Source organism: Arachis duranensis, chromosome 5, assembly GCF_000817695.3.
Source record: "Arachis duranensis cultivar V14167 chromosome 5, aradu.V14167.gnm2.J7QH, whole genome shotgun sequence".
In the NCBI taxonomy this organism is placed as follows: Eukaryota; Viridiplantae; Streptophyta; class Magnoliopsida; order Fabales; family Fabaceae; genus Arachis; species Arachis duranensis.
This window is the reverse complement of record NC_029776.3, coordinates 97,658,519-97,674,635: the sequence shown is the minus strand read 5'-3', so window position 1 is coordinate 97,674,635 and position 16,117 is coordinate 97,658,519. Positions and strand designations below refer to the sequence as shown.

General features: G+C 35.8%; 2 protein-coding genes across 2 annotated transcripts; one reads left to right on the top strand and one right to left on the bottom strand.

Annotated features, from left to right (window-relative positions):
- Window positions 1-2,504: 2,504 nt before the first annotated feature.
- LOC107490735 (uncharacterized) lies at window positions 2,505-3,122 on the top strand. The gene has a single exon (XM_016111544.1). It carries the CDS (start codon window positions 2,505-2,507, stop codon window positions 3,120-3,122), a length of 618 nt encoding a protein of 205 aa, XP_015967030.1.
- A 1,182-nt stretch (window positions 3,123-4,304) lies between these two features.
- Window positions 4,305-5,456, bottom strand: LOC107490734 (zinc finger BED domain-containing protein DAYSLEEPER-like). The gene is made up of 4 exons (XM_052261847.1): window positions 5,160-5,456; window positions 4,736-5,051; window positions 4,550-4,627; window positions 4,305-4,424 (listed from the first exon to the last, which is right to left on the bottom strand). The coding sequence occupies exons 1-4, from the start codon at window positions 5,454-5,456 to the stop codon at window positions 4,414-4,416; spliced, it is 702 nt and encodes a 233-aa protein (XP_052117807.1). The 3' UTR covers window positions 4,305-4,413.
- Between the last annotated feature and the right edge of the window lie 10,661 nt (window positions 5,457-16,117).

Genomic DNA, 16,117 nt, shown 5'->3' with positions numbered 1-16,117 from the left:
TGAGTGAGAATGAGTTTTGAAAAGAAAATGAGGTTTTGAAGCTTTTGAAAAAGTTAGTTTTTGGCTGAACCTTCGCGAGGCATAATTTGGCTTTCGAACCCTCAATTTGTTTCTAACTTGTTTTACATGAAAATTGGGTTCGTAAAGTTTACGCTGTTCAAAGAACGGAATAAAAGCTTGGAGTAAATTTCGGTGATGGTGAATACTATGATGGTGAATTGTTCTGGGGCCAAATATCGGGGTATTTTGTTGTTCACTGCGGGTGTTTCGGGTGATGATCAAAGCTTGGAGTAAATTCCGGTTGTGTGTGAGTTTTCGGAGGTATTTCCTGACGATATTGATGAATTTCCACCTAACTGAGAAGTTGAGTTCGCTATTGAGTTGGTGCCTGGGGCCGGATCAATCTCGAGTGCTCCTTATAGGATGTCACCTCTAGAAATGGCCGAGATGAAGTCTTAGCTAGAAGATCTATTGGGTAAGAACTTTATCTGACCAAGTGTTTCTCCGTGGGGCACGCCAGTGTTACTGGTGAAGAAGAAAGATGGAAGCATGCACTTATGTGTTGATTATCGGCAGCTGAATAAGATTACTGTGAAGAATAAATACCCGTTGCCAAGAATTGATGACTTGATGGACCAGTTACAGGGATTCGGTGTGTTCTCTAAGATTGATCTACAATCCGGATACCACCAGATAAGGGTCAGAAATGAGGATATTCCCAAAACTACCTTTAGGACACGCTATGGTCACTATGAATACACAGTGATGTCTTTCAGATTGACTAATGCTCCGACAATATTCATGGATTACATGAATATGATTTTCCATCCATATCTGGATAAGATTGTTGTTGTGTTTATCGATGACATTCTTATTTACTCTAAGATAGAGGATGAGCATGTGGATCACTTACGGACAGTGCTGCAAATCTAAAGGATAGGAAGTTGTATGCCAAGCTATCTAAGTGTGAGTTCTGGAAGTCAGAAGTGAAATTTCTTGGCCACGTGGTGAGTAAGCAGGGAATAACAGCAGATCCTGCTAAGGTTGAAGCAGTAATGAATTAGGAGCGACCAACTTCAGTGACGGAGATCAGAAGTTTCTTAGGTTTGGCGGGTTATTATCGGAGAGTTTTCACAGCTTGCTTTGCCTTTGACCAAGTTGACTAGGAAGGATGTTCCTTTTGTGTGGACTCCTAAGAGCGAGGAGAGTTTTCTTGCATTAAAGCAGGATTGACTACTGCACCCGTGTTGGTGTTGCCTGATCCGGGAAAACCATTCAAAGTATACTACAATTCATCACTGAAGGGTTTAGGATGCGAGCTGATGCAGCACCATAAAGTCGTAGCTTATGCCTCATGTCAGTTAAGGCCGCATGAAAGAAACTATCCAACTCACGATTTGGAGCTTGCTGCCGTTGTTTTTGCTTTGAAAATCTGGAGGCATTACCTCTATGGTGTCAGGTTTCAAGATTTCTCAGACCATAAGAGTTTGAAGTACCTCTTTGAACAAAAAAATTTGAATATGCGTCAAAGGAAATGGATGGAACTTTTGAAGGATTATGACTTCGAGTTGAACTACCATCCTGAAAAGGCAAATGTTGTAGTGGATGCCTTGAGTAAAAAATCTTTATGCGCTGCTTGGATGATGCTACGAGAGGAAGAGTTACTGAAAGCATTCCAAGGGTTGAAACTGGGAATCAGAGAAGAGTTTGGAACACTGTGCTTAAGTCAACTACAGATTTCAAGTGATTTCAAAGCTGAACTCCTAAAGGCTCATCAGAATGACAAAGAATTGTATAAGATTTTGTCGGCGATTGAGAAAGGCAAACGGTGGATAGTGTCAGAAGATAAGAATGGGTTATAGAGGTTCAAGGATCGGATCATTGTGCCAGATGTTGGGAATTTGCAACAGAGCATATTGGAGGAAGCTCATAAGAGCGGGTTCTCAATCCATCCAAGAAGCACCAAGATGTATCAAGATCTAAAAACAATGTTCTGGTGGCTAGGAATGAAAAATGATGTGGCGTTGTACATTTCCAAGTGCCTAACTTGCCAAAAAGTTAAAATTGAACACCAGAGACCATCAGGAACCCTTCAACCTTTGGAAATTCCGCAGTGGAAATGGGTGAGCATTGCTATGGATTTAGTGTTGGGTTTTCCGAGAACTCAGACGGGTTGTGATGCCATATGGGTAGTTGTGGATCGACTAACCAAGTTGGCTCACATTCTTCCCATTCGGATAAGTTGCACAATAGAGGAGTTAGCGTGGCTATACATTAAGAAAATTGTAAGGTTACATGGTGTACCTTCCACCATTGTATCTGACAGAGATCCTCACTTCACCTCACGGTTCTGCGAAGCCTTTCAGCGAGCATTTGGCACTCAAATGAGTCTAAGCACTGTGTATCACCCTCAGATGGATGGCCAATCAGAAAAAACAATCCAAACCTTGGAAGCTATGTTATGAGCTTGTGTTTTGGACCAGTCGGCGAGTTGGGATCGATATATGCCCATAGTGGAGTTTGCTTATAACAATAGCTACCATGCGAGCATTGGAATGGCTTCGTATGAAGCTTTGTATGGAAGGAAATGTCAATCTCCCTTATGTTGGTATGAAGCCGGAGAAAGGAGCTTGTTAGGACCTGAAATGATAGCTGAAACCACTGAGCAAATAAAGAAAATCCATAGCCGAATGCTTATAGCTCAAAGCCGTCAGAAGAGCTATGCTGACCAAAGGCGGAAGTCTTTGGAACTTGAGGAAGGAGAACACGTCTTCCTGAAGATTATTCCAACCACCGGAAAAGGGAGATCCATTAAGACTAAAAATTTAAATCCTGGTTACATTGGACCATTTGAGATCCTGAAGAGAATTGGATTAGTGGCATATAGGATCGCTTTACCACCACATCTTTCGAACCTGCATGACGTGTTTCACGTATTACAGCTTTGTAATTACACTTTTGACCCGAGTCATGTCCTAGAACTAGAATTCGTTCGAGTAAGAGAAGATCTGACGCTTCCGGTAACTCCAGTCAGGATTGATGATACCAGCATCAAGCATTTACGCGGAAAAGAAGTTTCTATGGTAAAAGTAGCGTGGACTCGAGCTGCTATTGAAGAGTAAACCTGGGAGCTTGAGTCAGAGATGCAGAAGGACTACCCACACCTCTTTTTAGGTAACTAACTCTGAATTTTGTGGACAAAATTCTTAATTAGGTAGGTAGGATGTAAACCCCGCTAAAATTAGCAAATAATTAGTCAATAAATTAAATTTTAATTAGAAAAATTAAAAATGTAATCTAATATTAAAATAGGTTAGAGCTTTTCAAAATGAGAATTTTGACACTAATTTCAAAAAATTTGGCCCAAAATTAGGCCGGATAGACCGAATCGGTTGAACTGGATCCAAACCAGGCCTGTGAGTCCAACCGGACCCAATCACCTAAGTGGGCAGAAGCCATCTCCTTCCCCATTCAGCTAAGAAATACATTGAAGCAACAAGGGGGAGAGGAGAGCTTGCTAACCCTCACCCTCACCATAAACCACCATAACTCTTTCGTCTAAACTCCGATCGCCGCACCGTTTGCGGCCACGCGTCCAGCGCATCGAGCTCTACATTTCTATCAGATCAATTTCACAGGTAAGCTACAATCCCATCTCAGATTCTCTACCCCTTTTGATTTTTGAAATTGAGCCCTTGTAATGAGATTTTGTCAAATTTAGTGTTCTAGGTTCGATTTAGCTTGCGGAGCTTATCAAGTTTGAGTTGCTTTGTGCGTGGGTACGGTAAGGATCACCTAACCTAGCCAATAGGGCTGTCAAATGGGCCAGCCCAGCCCATTTAAGCCCAGACCGATTAGCCCACGGGTTAAACGGGCTAGCCCATTTAAGCCCACTTTGTTCACGGGCCTAAATTTTATAGCCCGGACCATTTATGGCCAGCCCAACGGGTTAAATGGGCTAGCCCGTTTATCTGTTGAAATATTTTTTTTTGAAATTTTTTTGAAAAAAAAGCTAAAAAAGTCTAATTTTGAGGAGAAAAACTAGTGTATATATTTGGACAAAAAAATCCTGTTTGGCACAAATAAAAGCAAAGTTCTAGTAAACAACTAAATACATTTGATTTGAGTAACTATTATGTTCTAAATTTGTTGTTTTAACTCAAAACAGAACCACATTCACATCCAATTAGTGATTCCATATTTCTAATTCTAATATTTCTAATTAAAGGGGTATTTGTAATTCCCCTCATATAATTAATAGAGTATTATAAATCAACATAGCAACATCATAATTCTACCAAAAAGCCACACAAAGGTAAAAAGAAAGTATTTAACAGATTACATGGCATGCAAATATTTTACAAAAGTAGCAAGCAATGTAATCCCCAAAAATCTTTTATCCAATCCACCAAATTAGTCAACACCTGCAATAGAAAGAAAAATAAACTATCAAATAAAATTTAGTGACTTAGTGGCAGAAAATGAATTTTCATAGAATTGAATTAAAAAATGCATGGTTTGAAACAATTACACAATACTAATAAAATACCAGGCATCATATTAATTGAATCCACTTTATCTTTATAATGTTCTTTGTCACTTTCATTTTGACACTCAAATTCAGCATCTACAATTTAAAGTTAGTTAGTAGAAAACTAAATAAATACAATATGCAAGTTATTCATTATTTATTGCCAATAGAAGTTAACAAAATAAATATTAAAAAGTGAATTACCATCATCTTCAAATCCATGTATCCAATTACGAGCACAAATAAGAGCTTGCACATTCTTATCCAAAATAGAATTTCTATACTTATTTAGGACATGTGCACCAATGGAAAAGGCCGATTCTGAAGCTACTGTAGTTATTGGAATACTAAGCACATCACAAGCCATGGAAGCTAAATCAGAAAAGCGATGGACTTGAGACCTCCAATATTGCAAGACATCTATTTTAGAGTTCATATCAAGAGTTGACTCTTCCAAATAGATATCTAAAGAAGACTTTCTTTGTGAAGCATTAGTTTGAAAATTTATATTTCTCAACTCCTACAATATTCAAAAAATAATAATAAAACAATTAAGAAAGTAACATATTGACAGAAACATATAAAAGAAAATTATATTAACATAATGCACAACAGAGATAAAACTTACATCAGGCACATCAAATGAAAGTGAATCATCTTCTCTAGAAGTAGGAATTCTTATTTGACCACCAGAAGCATTAGAAGAGGCATTATGTGACAAAGTTTCTGAATATGCTTCAAACAACAAATACAGCTTTTTCTTGATGGTGGTCAATTTCTCATTAGCAGTACATGGATCCACTTTATTCAAACAATATTCCAAAACATGAAATTTTATTCGAGGATCGATAATAACTCCTAGAGAGAGAATTATGGAATAATCGCTCCAATACTTATCAAATTTAGCTTTCATTGGTTGCACCATTTTTCTTATGACCTCATCCTCACTAATGGAAAATTCTTTCAGCAAACATTCAATCCTCCAAATTTGCATAAAATATAAATTTGAAGTAGGATAAGATTGACCAGACATCAAGGTAGTAATTTTATAAAATGGATTTAGAAATTTACAGATTTCTCTTCCTCTTTTTCACTCTTCTTCCGATGGACAATCTCTGAAATTGTTATCCTTCAAAGAGAGTCTAACAAAACCACGCTCGCATCTCAAAGCACTCTCCAACATCAAGAAAGTAGAATTCCATCTAGTAGGCACATCTAAGTTCACTCTAATGTCAGAAATTTCAAGTGACTTAAGAACATCTCTAAATTGGATAGCTCGTGCCTCCGATGCTCTCACATACTTGATACTCTCTCTGATATTATGAAAAGTAGAACTAGCAACCTTCAACCCATCTTGAACTATCAAGTTTAAGATATGAGCACAACACCTCACATGAAAAAAGTCCCCATTACACAATAACCCATCACTTAAAAGGAGGTTTCGCTTGAGTAAAGTTTGCATGCTATCATTAGATGAAGCATTGTCTAAGGTTATTGAAAATATTTTCTTTTCTATTCCCCATTCAGATAACAACTCAAGCACTTTATTTGCTAATTGATGTCCTGTATGTGGAGGGGGCAAGTGAGAAAATGAGAGTATCTTAGAATTTAATTTCCATCGTGAATCAACATAATGGGCAGTCAAAGTCATATAACCCTCTGTTGTGCATGAAGTCCAAAGATCAGTAGTTAAACATATCCTACTTCGAAGTTTCCCTAACTGACATTTTAACTTTTCTTTTTCAGCAATATAAAATTTAAAAATATCAGCTACAGCAGTGTTTCGAGAAAACATCTTAGCATCAGGATTCAAGTACTTAAAAACATCCCTAATTCTTCTATACTCAACAAATGAGAAAGGCAAATCATGTTCTATGATTGCTAGTGCAATTTTTTCACGAAAAACCATAGGATCAACTTGTCTAGCTCTTAACCTCCCAGCTTCATCAAGCATCATTTTTCCCAAATCATGAAATTTGGGAAGTTCACGACACACAGGGATATGTCGTCTCAATGTAGAGGTACCATGAGTACTATCCCCACCTTTGTATTCTTTTCCACACCCTTTACATTTGCACCTTGTTTTTCCATCTTCCCCAACTATTTTTGTAAAGCTATCCCAGACATTAGATGTAGTTAACCGTTTTCTCTTTTTAGCATTTGACCCATCAATAGCAGCAGGTGGAATACTTACAAGAGGTGTCGCTTGAGTTACTTCCGGCGAGACTTCGTCATCAACAACATCATCAAAGTCATCATCAGAGTCTGAGTCTGAGTCCAAAAAAATTTGTTCTACCTTAGCATTTGGATCAACAATATCTCTTGCATAGTCGTCCATAACTCCAAATTAAATCACTAACAAAAAATAAAAACACAGAATCAGATTAATCCTTATTATAACCCAAAATAACCTAGAACAAAACAGAATACATAAATAATTGATGTTAGTGTCATACTATTCATCTAAATGTTGAGAACTTAAGATTTGTGAGAAAAGAAATAACATGCATATTTTATTATTAAGACAAGAAAGTAATCTTACAATAGTTGGCTGAAAATTGATGATTGTGATGACTGAAGGCTACGAAAACTAACGAAGAGTAGAAGCTTACTGAAGAATGGATGAGGTAATGAAAACTGAAGGGCTAACGGTGATGAGAGCCTCGCAAGACTCTAACGGTGGGGATGCTCATCGATGACACTGACAAAGAAGTTACTGTCGCCGGAAGAAGGATGGATACATGCATAAATAATAAATTTGTAAAGCTGTGGTGATGTGCAGAAGAATTAGGGATTTATGCTACTTTAGTGTGCTTTCTCTTTTTTCTTTGAACGTTTGCTACTTGCTGTGTAGTGTGTACAAGAAACGAAGATTGAAGAATTAGGGATTTACTGATTTAGCATTTAGGGCATATGGTGATATGGATTATTGGATTATAGGCTGATGGGCATGGGTTATGGCTACTCTAAAGTGATTTTTCCTTTTCCTTTCATCCTTTGTACGTTACAATTTTTAGTGAGTGTTAGAGAGAGTTTTTTTTTATTTTGTACTCTTAATCTTATATTGTATATGGGTTGGGTTATATTTTGGGCTGGGTTTAAGGATTTTTTTTATCTTGCATAATATATAATATTGGACTATTGGTCTTTTTGTTATTTTTGTACGGGTCGGGTTGTTTTTTTTTCCCAATGATGCTGGGCCAAAATCTGAAATTTCAATTTAAAAAAAAAAACCAAATTTTATGCGGGCCCCCATTTAGCCCGCGGGCTAGCCCATTTAACCCGCAATTTTTTTCGGGTTAATCGGGCTCAACCCGTTTAGCCCGAAATTTAAATGGGCCTGAATTAGAGGCAAAAGCCCGCCCATTTAAACGAGTAAACGGGCCAGCCCAATGGGCTTGGCCCATTTTGACGGCCCTACTAGCCAATATATATATATGTATTGGAATTGAATTGTGGACAATTGGAGGCTTGGTGGAGGATTGGTGCTAAGGTCTTGGTGATTTTTGAAACTTGTGGGGCTGTGTGTGTGGCTTAGGTGGCTGCCATGGACCTAACGTGGTGATCGGCCAAGGTATGGTTTAAGTTTTGTGCATTTAATATGTAATGCTCTGTGAAAACTTAGGTTAGAGAACTATATGATAAGTTGAAGTGGTTGAATATGTTAAATGATTAGTCTTTATGATATTGATGGATAATTTGATGTTGGGCATGTGTTGAGGAATATGGTGAATTTATGATGTCTTCTTGGTGTTTGGTTATAGTTGAGCAATTGACAATGTGGGTTGAATATATATATATATATATACTAGTATAATAATGATGGATGGAGCTTTTATGATCGTGACAGTATAATGATATGGTTTGAGCTTGAGTGGTGTTTACTTGATTTTGTTGGTATTGATACAATGAATGATGATGTGATGGTGGTTAGATAATTTATGATCGTGGCAATATATGTATATAGATTGATATGTTAGTTTGTGATCAAACTTGTAAAGATTGGGTTGAAATCGGATGTTATTTAGCTAAGAAAATGATAGGGTTGCAAGGATTGTTGTGCTATTGTTAAGGGTAAGTTATATTGATGGTTATAGGTATGTTGAGTTAAGTGGGAATGAGTTTTGAAAAGAAAATGAGGTTTTGAAGCTTTTGAAAAAGTTGGTTTTTGGCCGAACTTCGGCGAGGCATAACTTGGCTTCCTGACCCTCAATTTGTTTCTAACTTGTTTTAAATAAAAATTGGGTTCGTAAAATTTACGCCGTTCAAAAAATGGAAGAAAAACAATTAAGTTATGCACGTCAAAAGTTTTGGTGTGAATTATGTGTTATGCAGGTAGATAATACAGGTTTGTGCAGCTTTCTAGGTAATCTGGTGTTTTTTTTAAGAACGTATGGCCCACGCGTACGCATGGCATGAAATTTTAAACTGTGCGTGCACGAGTAGCCCCACGTGTATGCGTAATGAACTAGCATGCATGACCATGCGTACACATAGTAAGGAAATGCGCACGCGAGCTGCTTTTTTATACTCCCACACGTACGTGTGGCCACGCGTGGCCCCTGTTTCTTGCAAAACAGGTTTTTGTGTTTTACACTAGATTTTAGATTTCTAACCTCAATTTTCATCCTTTTAGTCATAAAGTAATATACTAAGTCTAGTAGCTAGTTGAAGCTAGGGAAATAAGGTAACTTCGGGATGAAGAAAGGGGTAAACATGATGAGTTATAAGAAAAAGATGTAGATGTTAAATGAAGTTATGATGCCATGCTATGATGAATGATTATATAATGATTATGGATATTAAACGGCTTATGAATTAATAATATCTGAGATACGAGTTTTCTTGGGTAACAGAACCGTGGCTTGCCACCACGTATTCTAGGTTGAAACTCAATACTTTATTGACCCTACGTCGTAAGGGTGACCGGGCACGTATAACATAACATAGCCCTAGTCATCTCTTGAAGGCTTCTATTCCTTCTTTCAATAACCCCATTTTGTTGAGGTGTTCTAAGGCATGAAAAATTATGAGTAATTCCAAAGTCATCACAGAATTTTTCAAAGTCTTAGTTTTCAAATTCTTTTCCGTGATCACTTCTCAAATGTGCCACTTTTAAATCTCTTTCATTTTGAATTTTCTTGCAAAGGGTTGAGAAAGCATGAAAAGCATCATTTTTATGAGCAAGAAAAAGTACCCAACTAAATCTAGAGTAATCATCTACCACTACCAAACCATAGTGTTTACCTCCTAGACTTTGAGTTCTTGTTTGATCAAAAAGATCAATGTGTAACATCTCTAATGGCCTTTTGGTTGAAATTTCATTTTTTGGTTTAAAAGATGATTTTACTTGTTTGCCTAATTGACAAGCATCACAAGTAAGATCCTTATCAAATCTGATATTGGGAATTCCTCTAACCAAAATTTTCTTTACTAGCTTAGCAATTTGGTACATGCTAGCATGACCCAACTTTCTATGCCACAGCCATTTTTCAGATTCAAGAGAGGTAAAACATGTTACATTTTGTTCTTTCAAGTCCTCAAGAGTTAATCCATACACATTGTTGCATCTCTTAGCTTCAAATAAAATCTCCCCAGTTTTTTCACAAACAACCAAACATACAAATTTTCTAAAAACAACTTCAAAACCTAAATCACACAATTGGCTTATACTAAGTAAATTATGTTTCAAACTATTTACAAGAAGAACATCATTTATACAAGATGAAAAGCTTTTACCAACTTTACCAACGGCCACTATCTTTCCTTTACCATCATCACCGAAAGTGACAAGTCCTCCATCATATTCATCAAGCTTTATGAAGAAGGTTGTCTTTCCGGTCATGTGCCTAGAACATCCGCTGTCCATGTACCACATATTTTTCTTCCGTTTGGATGCTAGGCACACCTACAAAACAAGCTCAAGTGACCTTAGATATCCAAATTTTCTTAGATCCTTTCACGTTAAACCATCTCCTATGACCCAAGCCATTGTAATCAAAAACAATTTTGTAAACTTTGTCACCAATCATTCTTTCACCAAAAAAGCATTGAATGGGAAAGTGTCCATTTCGGTTGCATAGTCTACAAAACCTTGGAGTTGCTGATTTGTTAAAGTATGTGGGATCTTGAAACCTTGTGTCATTAGAAGATGAAGCTCTATTTTCAAAAGAAGGTTTCTCATCAGATTTGTAAAACCCTAAACCAGCTTTATCAAAGAGTGGTTTTTGACTAGCCAATATTTGATTTAAATTTTCAGAACTTTGAGTAAATTTGGCTAAGTCATTTTCAAGATTTTTAATCTTTTTCAGAAACTCTTCATTCTCCTTAAAACAATTTACATATGCAACAACAGAATAGTCACTTTCACAACTTCTAAGTTGGGCTTTTAACTGCTTATTTTCTTCAACAAGATCACAAGCAGTTTCAGCCTCCCTTAGCTTTTCCTTGAGAAAACCATTTTTAACTTTAAGAATGATAATTTGTTGTTCAAGATCTTGGTTATCAAGTAGAAAACATCTTATTTTTCCAGAAAGGTGGTCTATCATAAGATGAAGATCTTCAGTGTTAGGGTTGTGAAAGACTACCTGATCTATGTGATCTGCTATGAGACAAGGTTGTGACTTGGTTTCTGATTCTTCATCATTGTCTGAGTCATTTTTCAAGTCCTCCCATGAAGCCATCAGTCCCTTCTTCTTTCCTCCTTTTGGCTTCTCCTCCTTCTTCAACTTGGGACAATCAGATTTGAAATGCCTCATTTCCTTGCAGTTGTAACAAGTTACTTTGCTTAGATCTTTCTTCATTTTCCTTGAGCTGCTGTCTTTGCCTTTCCCTTTGAACTTCACCATTTTCCTGAATTTTTTGGCAAACAACACAAACTCATTTTCAGAAAAATTATCACTGGATTCATCATCCAGGGGTTAGTTACAGAAGAAAAAGCAATTCCTTTCTTTTTTGAATTTTTTTCAAATAAGTGTTTTCAAAGGCAAGTAAGTTTCCTCTCAAATCATCACATGTCATGGAATCTAGGCTACTGCTCTCAGAAATAATTAAAGCTTTTATTTTCCACTCTTTAGTGAGACATCTCAACACTCTTCTCACAAGCACAGAATCAGAATGTGTTATTCCCATAGCATCTAAGCCAACAATGATGGTGTTGAACCGTTCGAACAGTTCATCAATAGATTCTCCTTCCTTTAGTGAGACATCTCAACACTCTTCTCACAAGCACAGAATCAGAATGTGTTATTCCCATAGCATCTAAGCCAACAATGATGGTGTTGAACCGTTCGAAAAATTCATCAATAGATTCTCCTTCCTTCATTACAAACATTTCATACTCTCTGTTCAACATGTCTATCCGAGTCTTCTTCACAATGGTGGTTCCTTCATGAGTGATTTGCAGTTTGTCCCAGATTTCCTTTGCCGTTGTGCATCGTGATACCCGTCGGTATTCCTCAAAGCTGATAGCACAGTTGAGTAGGTTTACAGCCTTGGTATTTAACTCTACTTTCTTTCTATCTTCCTCGGTCCATCTTGTTTCTGGTTTAAGGGAGACTACTCCTTCAGCACTTGTGGTGGTTGGAAATTGAGGACCCTCCAGGATAATCTTTCATAGTCTGTAGTCTACTGCTTGCACAAAGATCTTCATTATCTCCTTCCAATAGGTTTAGTTTTTCCCATTGAAAAGAGGCGGTCTGTTGCTTGACTGTCCTTCTGTAAGGTTGTAGGACACCAGATTTGAGCCACTACTTTCTGCCATCTGGATCTTTTCTCCAAGCTGCAAAGCTTGATCTCTTTGAGACCAAGCTCTGATACCAATTGATGGTTCTCAGTGGCTAAGAGAAGGGGGGTTGAATCTTAGCCCCTTTTTCACTTCAGAACACTTGCTTGTCTTTGAAACAACTTCTGGTGATTTTTGTCTCGTCCCTAGCCACAAGACTTTTCTTTTTGTCTCGTCACTTGGCACGAGATATTTTGCGATTTTATCTCCTGGGCAGCAGAAACAGAAAATAGAGTAGAAGAGAAGGAAAAAAACACCCAGATATATCCTGGTTCAGCTGCTAAGTGCAGTGCAGCCTACATCCAGTTTTCATCACAACAATGATGGAATTTCACTATAATCAACTTTGATTACATACACCAATTCTTCCTAGGAACTACCCTTCCTATCTGGGACAAGTCCAGAATTCTAAACCCAATCCTGAACTTAACTTGGTCACTGCCAAGCTTTCAACTATAAAGTGCCAACCCAACTTACAAGGGGATTCCCACAGAATCATGAAACACAACACAGATGTACAAAGGAACTCCAAGGACATCTATGGCTTTTTCTTTTAATTTTGCACTCTCTGCCTTTTTCCGCTCTATGGCTTTTTCATACAAACCTCACTGTTTGTCTTTTTCCATGAGACTCAAGACATGACAAAATTAAACAAAAAATTACAAAACAGAATACATTGAAGGAGAAGAAAATCTGTAAGCTTAGGTAGCTATGAGACTTCTGTGCCTTACACTCTCACACTTACTTCTAACTCCTTGCTTCAAACAGTAGTTGTTCTCTCTTTTTATAGAAGAGGGAAGCCTCCACCTTTGAAGCCAAAAACCTAGCTTAACTTCTTTTCCTTCACACGTAACCAGTTCGGCCAGAGAGAGAGGAGAGGAGGTAACCCATGCAAAACCCAACATGCAAATACCTCTAGTTCTTCCTTGGTCATCACTCTTCATCAATCCGAGCTCTCCATCCTTAGCTTGCTCTCCAAGATGGATTTCTGGCCCTTGATGCTTCATGATGATGATGACTTCATCTGCTCCAATCTCTGCCTCTTCTATCACTTCGCCACTCTAGCTACTTCCTGTGGGGTTGAGCAGAATCAGAGACAAGTCCTGCCTCCAAGAATCTCCACCTTGCTGGCCGAATCTCTTTCTACCTTTTTTGGTATGAAGAAGCCAAGATCTTGTCACCATATCTTACCATTCATGGTTGGAGATCTCAGCCACAACATACTTTTATTTTGTTATGTTTTCTTGCCATCATCATGATGGTCTTGAGACGTGCTCCATCTTCCTTTCGGTGAGTAGGTGTAGCTTCCATGGTTGCTGGGTAAAGACCGAAAGAGAAGAAGGAAAGATGAGAGAGAATGTAGAGTTAAAGTAAAAGTAATTAATTGAAATGAAACAAATTAATGAGATTGCGTTTACTTCCCTTGCTTGAGTGGCGTGCTGCATTAATCAAATCAATCATGTCACTCATACTCTCTCTCTCTCATTTATGTTTCCAATGCTCAGCAAATTAAAATTTGAAATACATCCCAAAGTGAGAAATGGAATCCGCTGGAAGGCACAAGGCAAATGATAACATTTGCTTTCCTGATGGATTTTTTTTGGATCAAGCATTGATCACTTAGCATAGATCTTGGGCTTGTAACAATAATAGTGTAAACTGGCCCAATTAACATCACAACAATTCAGCCATACATCATTGAATATTTTTGAATCAATGCTGAATTGAGAAATAAATTCACACTTGGGCTTACAACATTTTATTTTATTTTCGGCCCAAACAAAACCTGTATTTGCAAAAATTAATTTAATCAGCCCATATGAATTAATATTTTTGCAATTAATTAAGTTAATAATGTTTAGTCATCATAAATGTTAATTTAGAGTTTTTCAAACTCATCATTTTTCAATAATGACAATGCTTTTAAAAAAATAAACATAATTAAATGATCTTAAAAATATATAATAATTTTTAAAATAACAAAAAATATATAATTACCTAAAATATAACATTTGTATAACAACTGAAATTTAATTACTAATATAAAAATTATATATAATATCGTATCATAATTGAATAAGTGTTTAATCAAAGAATTTAATATTTATATAATATGATAAAATAAATTAAATTTTGAACTTAACCATAGTACGTGCTCAAGTTTAAATTTTCATAAATCAATTTTTTTTTTGTCAAAGTGAATTATGTTCTATTCATAAATAAAAAATTAAAAAAATTATTCTTTAATATTGACTATACAGATAAAAAAATAAATTATAACTTACAAAAATTATTTTTAGAATTTATTACATAAATAATAAAACTGTAATAAGTCATGTATCTATATAAATTAAATTATATTATATTAAATCATAAAATATCTAGATATTTAATCAACCTAATTAATTAGTTATAATTAATTTAATTTAATAATTTAAAAATTTTGAATAACATTTTTTAAAAATATCTCAATCCAAATAATTGAGATTGAAGATAAAAAAAATTAACCAAATTATATAATATAATATAATATTTCTTTTTATAACAAACCTAACGGCAAGATATATATTTCACAATTATTTAAACTTTGTTTTTATAAAAAAAAATAGCATTATTAATTTTGAACAGTAGTTGTTAGGTAATTGGGGCTTTCTAGCACATTAGATCTTGCCTTGTTTTTTCAGCGGGATTGTTTAACACGTTTAGATTTCATGTTCTTACTACAATTAATCTTGTTAAATCCCCTTCTTTGTTATAGATTCCATTTGGTCTATGTAATAAGCATGTAGATTATATAAGTATCCCTTTTATTATTTCTTCTTTAAATTTCAATTTCAGTTTTCATTCTATGTCTCTATATTCATGTAAGTGATTACCACAAGGAATAAAGAATAATTATTTGTTTAAAATGGTATTTAGTTGCTTGAGTTCCCATCAGATTAGAAAAAAGATTAATTGAATTTTAGACACAGTGATATTGAAGAGAAGCAATATGACAACATGTTTAAAGGTGTTGTTCTGTGTACTTGTCTCCAAAGTTGAAATAAGATGTACGAACCAAAGGAGGAACCGTGGTTAGCAGGAGTGATGATTGGTGCGACGAGATGGATGGCGCAGAGAAATTTTTGTGAAGATGAGACATAGGAGAGAGTTTTTAAATAAGAGGCTGATTATTAGGACTGGTCGAAACACTTAATTTTCTTAATTTACCCAAAACAGTCTCAGATCTTTTTGAAAAATTTGAAAAACCCACAATTTCTCCATTTACATTCCATTCCACCATGGTGCTACCGCAATTGCGGTCGTAAAAACTACGGATGACTACTATATAGTGGCAAGGTTAAAACCTGTCACGTCATAATGTTATGGTACCGCCGTAACCGCAATTTCAAAAGACTGTATGCATCAACTTGTATTAAGATATAGTGATATAGGTATATAGCTATCTCTTCATTTTGCCTTGGTGACTTTTTTTTTTAATCACTTTGTTTAAATACTTGTTTGACATGAAATTAGAAATAGTTAATTATACTGATGTTTAAAACCAACACTAATATACTTTTTGTTATCTATTGTAGGAAAATTAGGGGTGTGTTTAATTTGTGTTTTCATTTTAGTGTTTTTTGTTTTTTGAATTTTGTGAAGAAAAAAGTGAAAACAGTAAAAATAATACAATTATATTTTCTGTTTTCACCTTCTGTTTTCACTTTTTCTTTACAAAATCTAAAAACAAAAAATATTAAAAATAAAAACAGAAAATAAAAATACAAATCAAACGCGCTCTAATATTGCATATGAGAGAC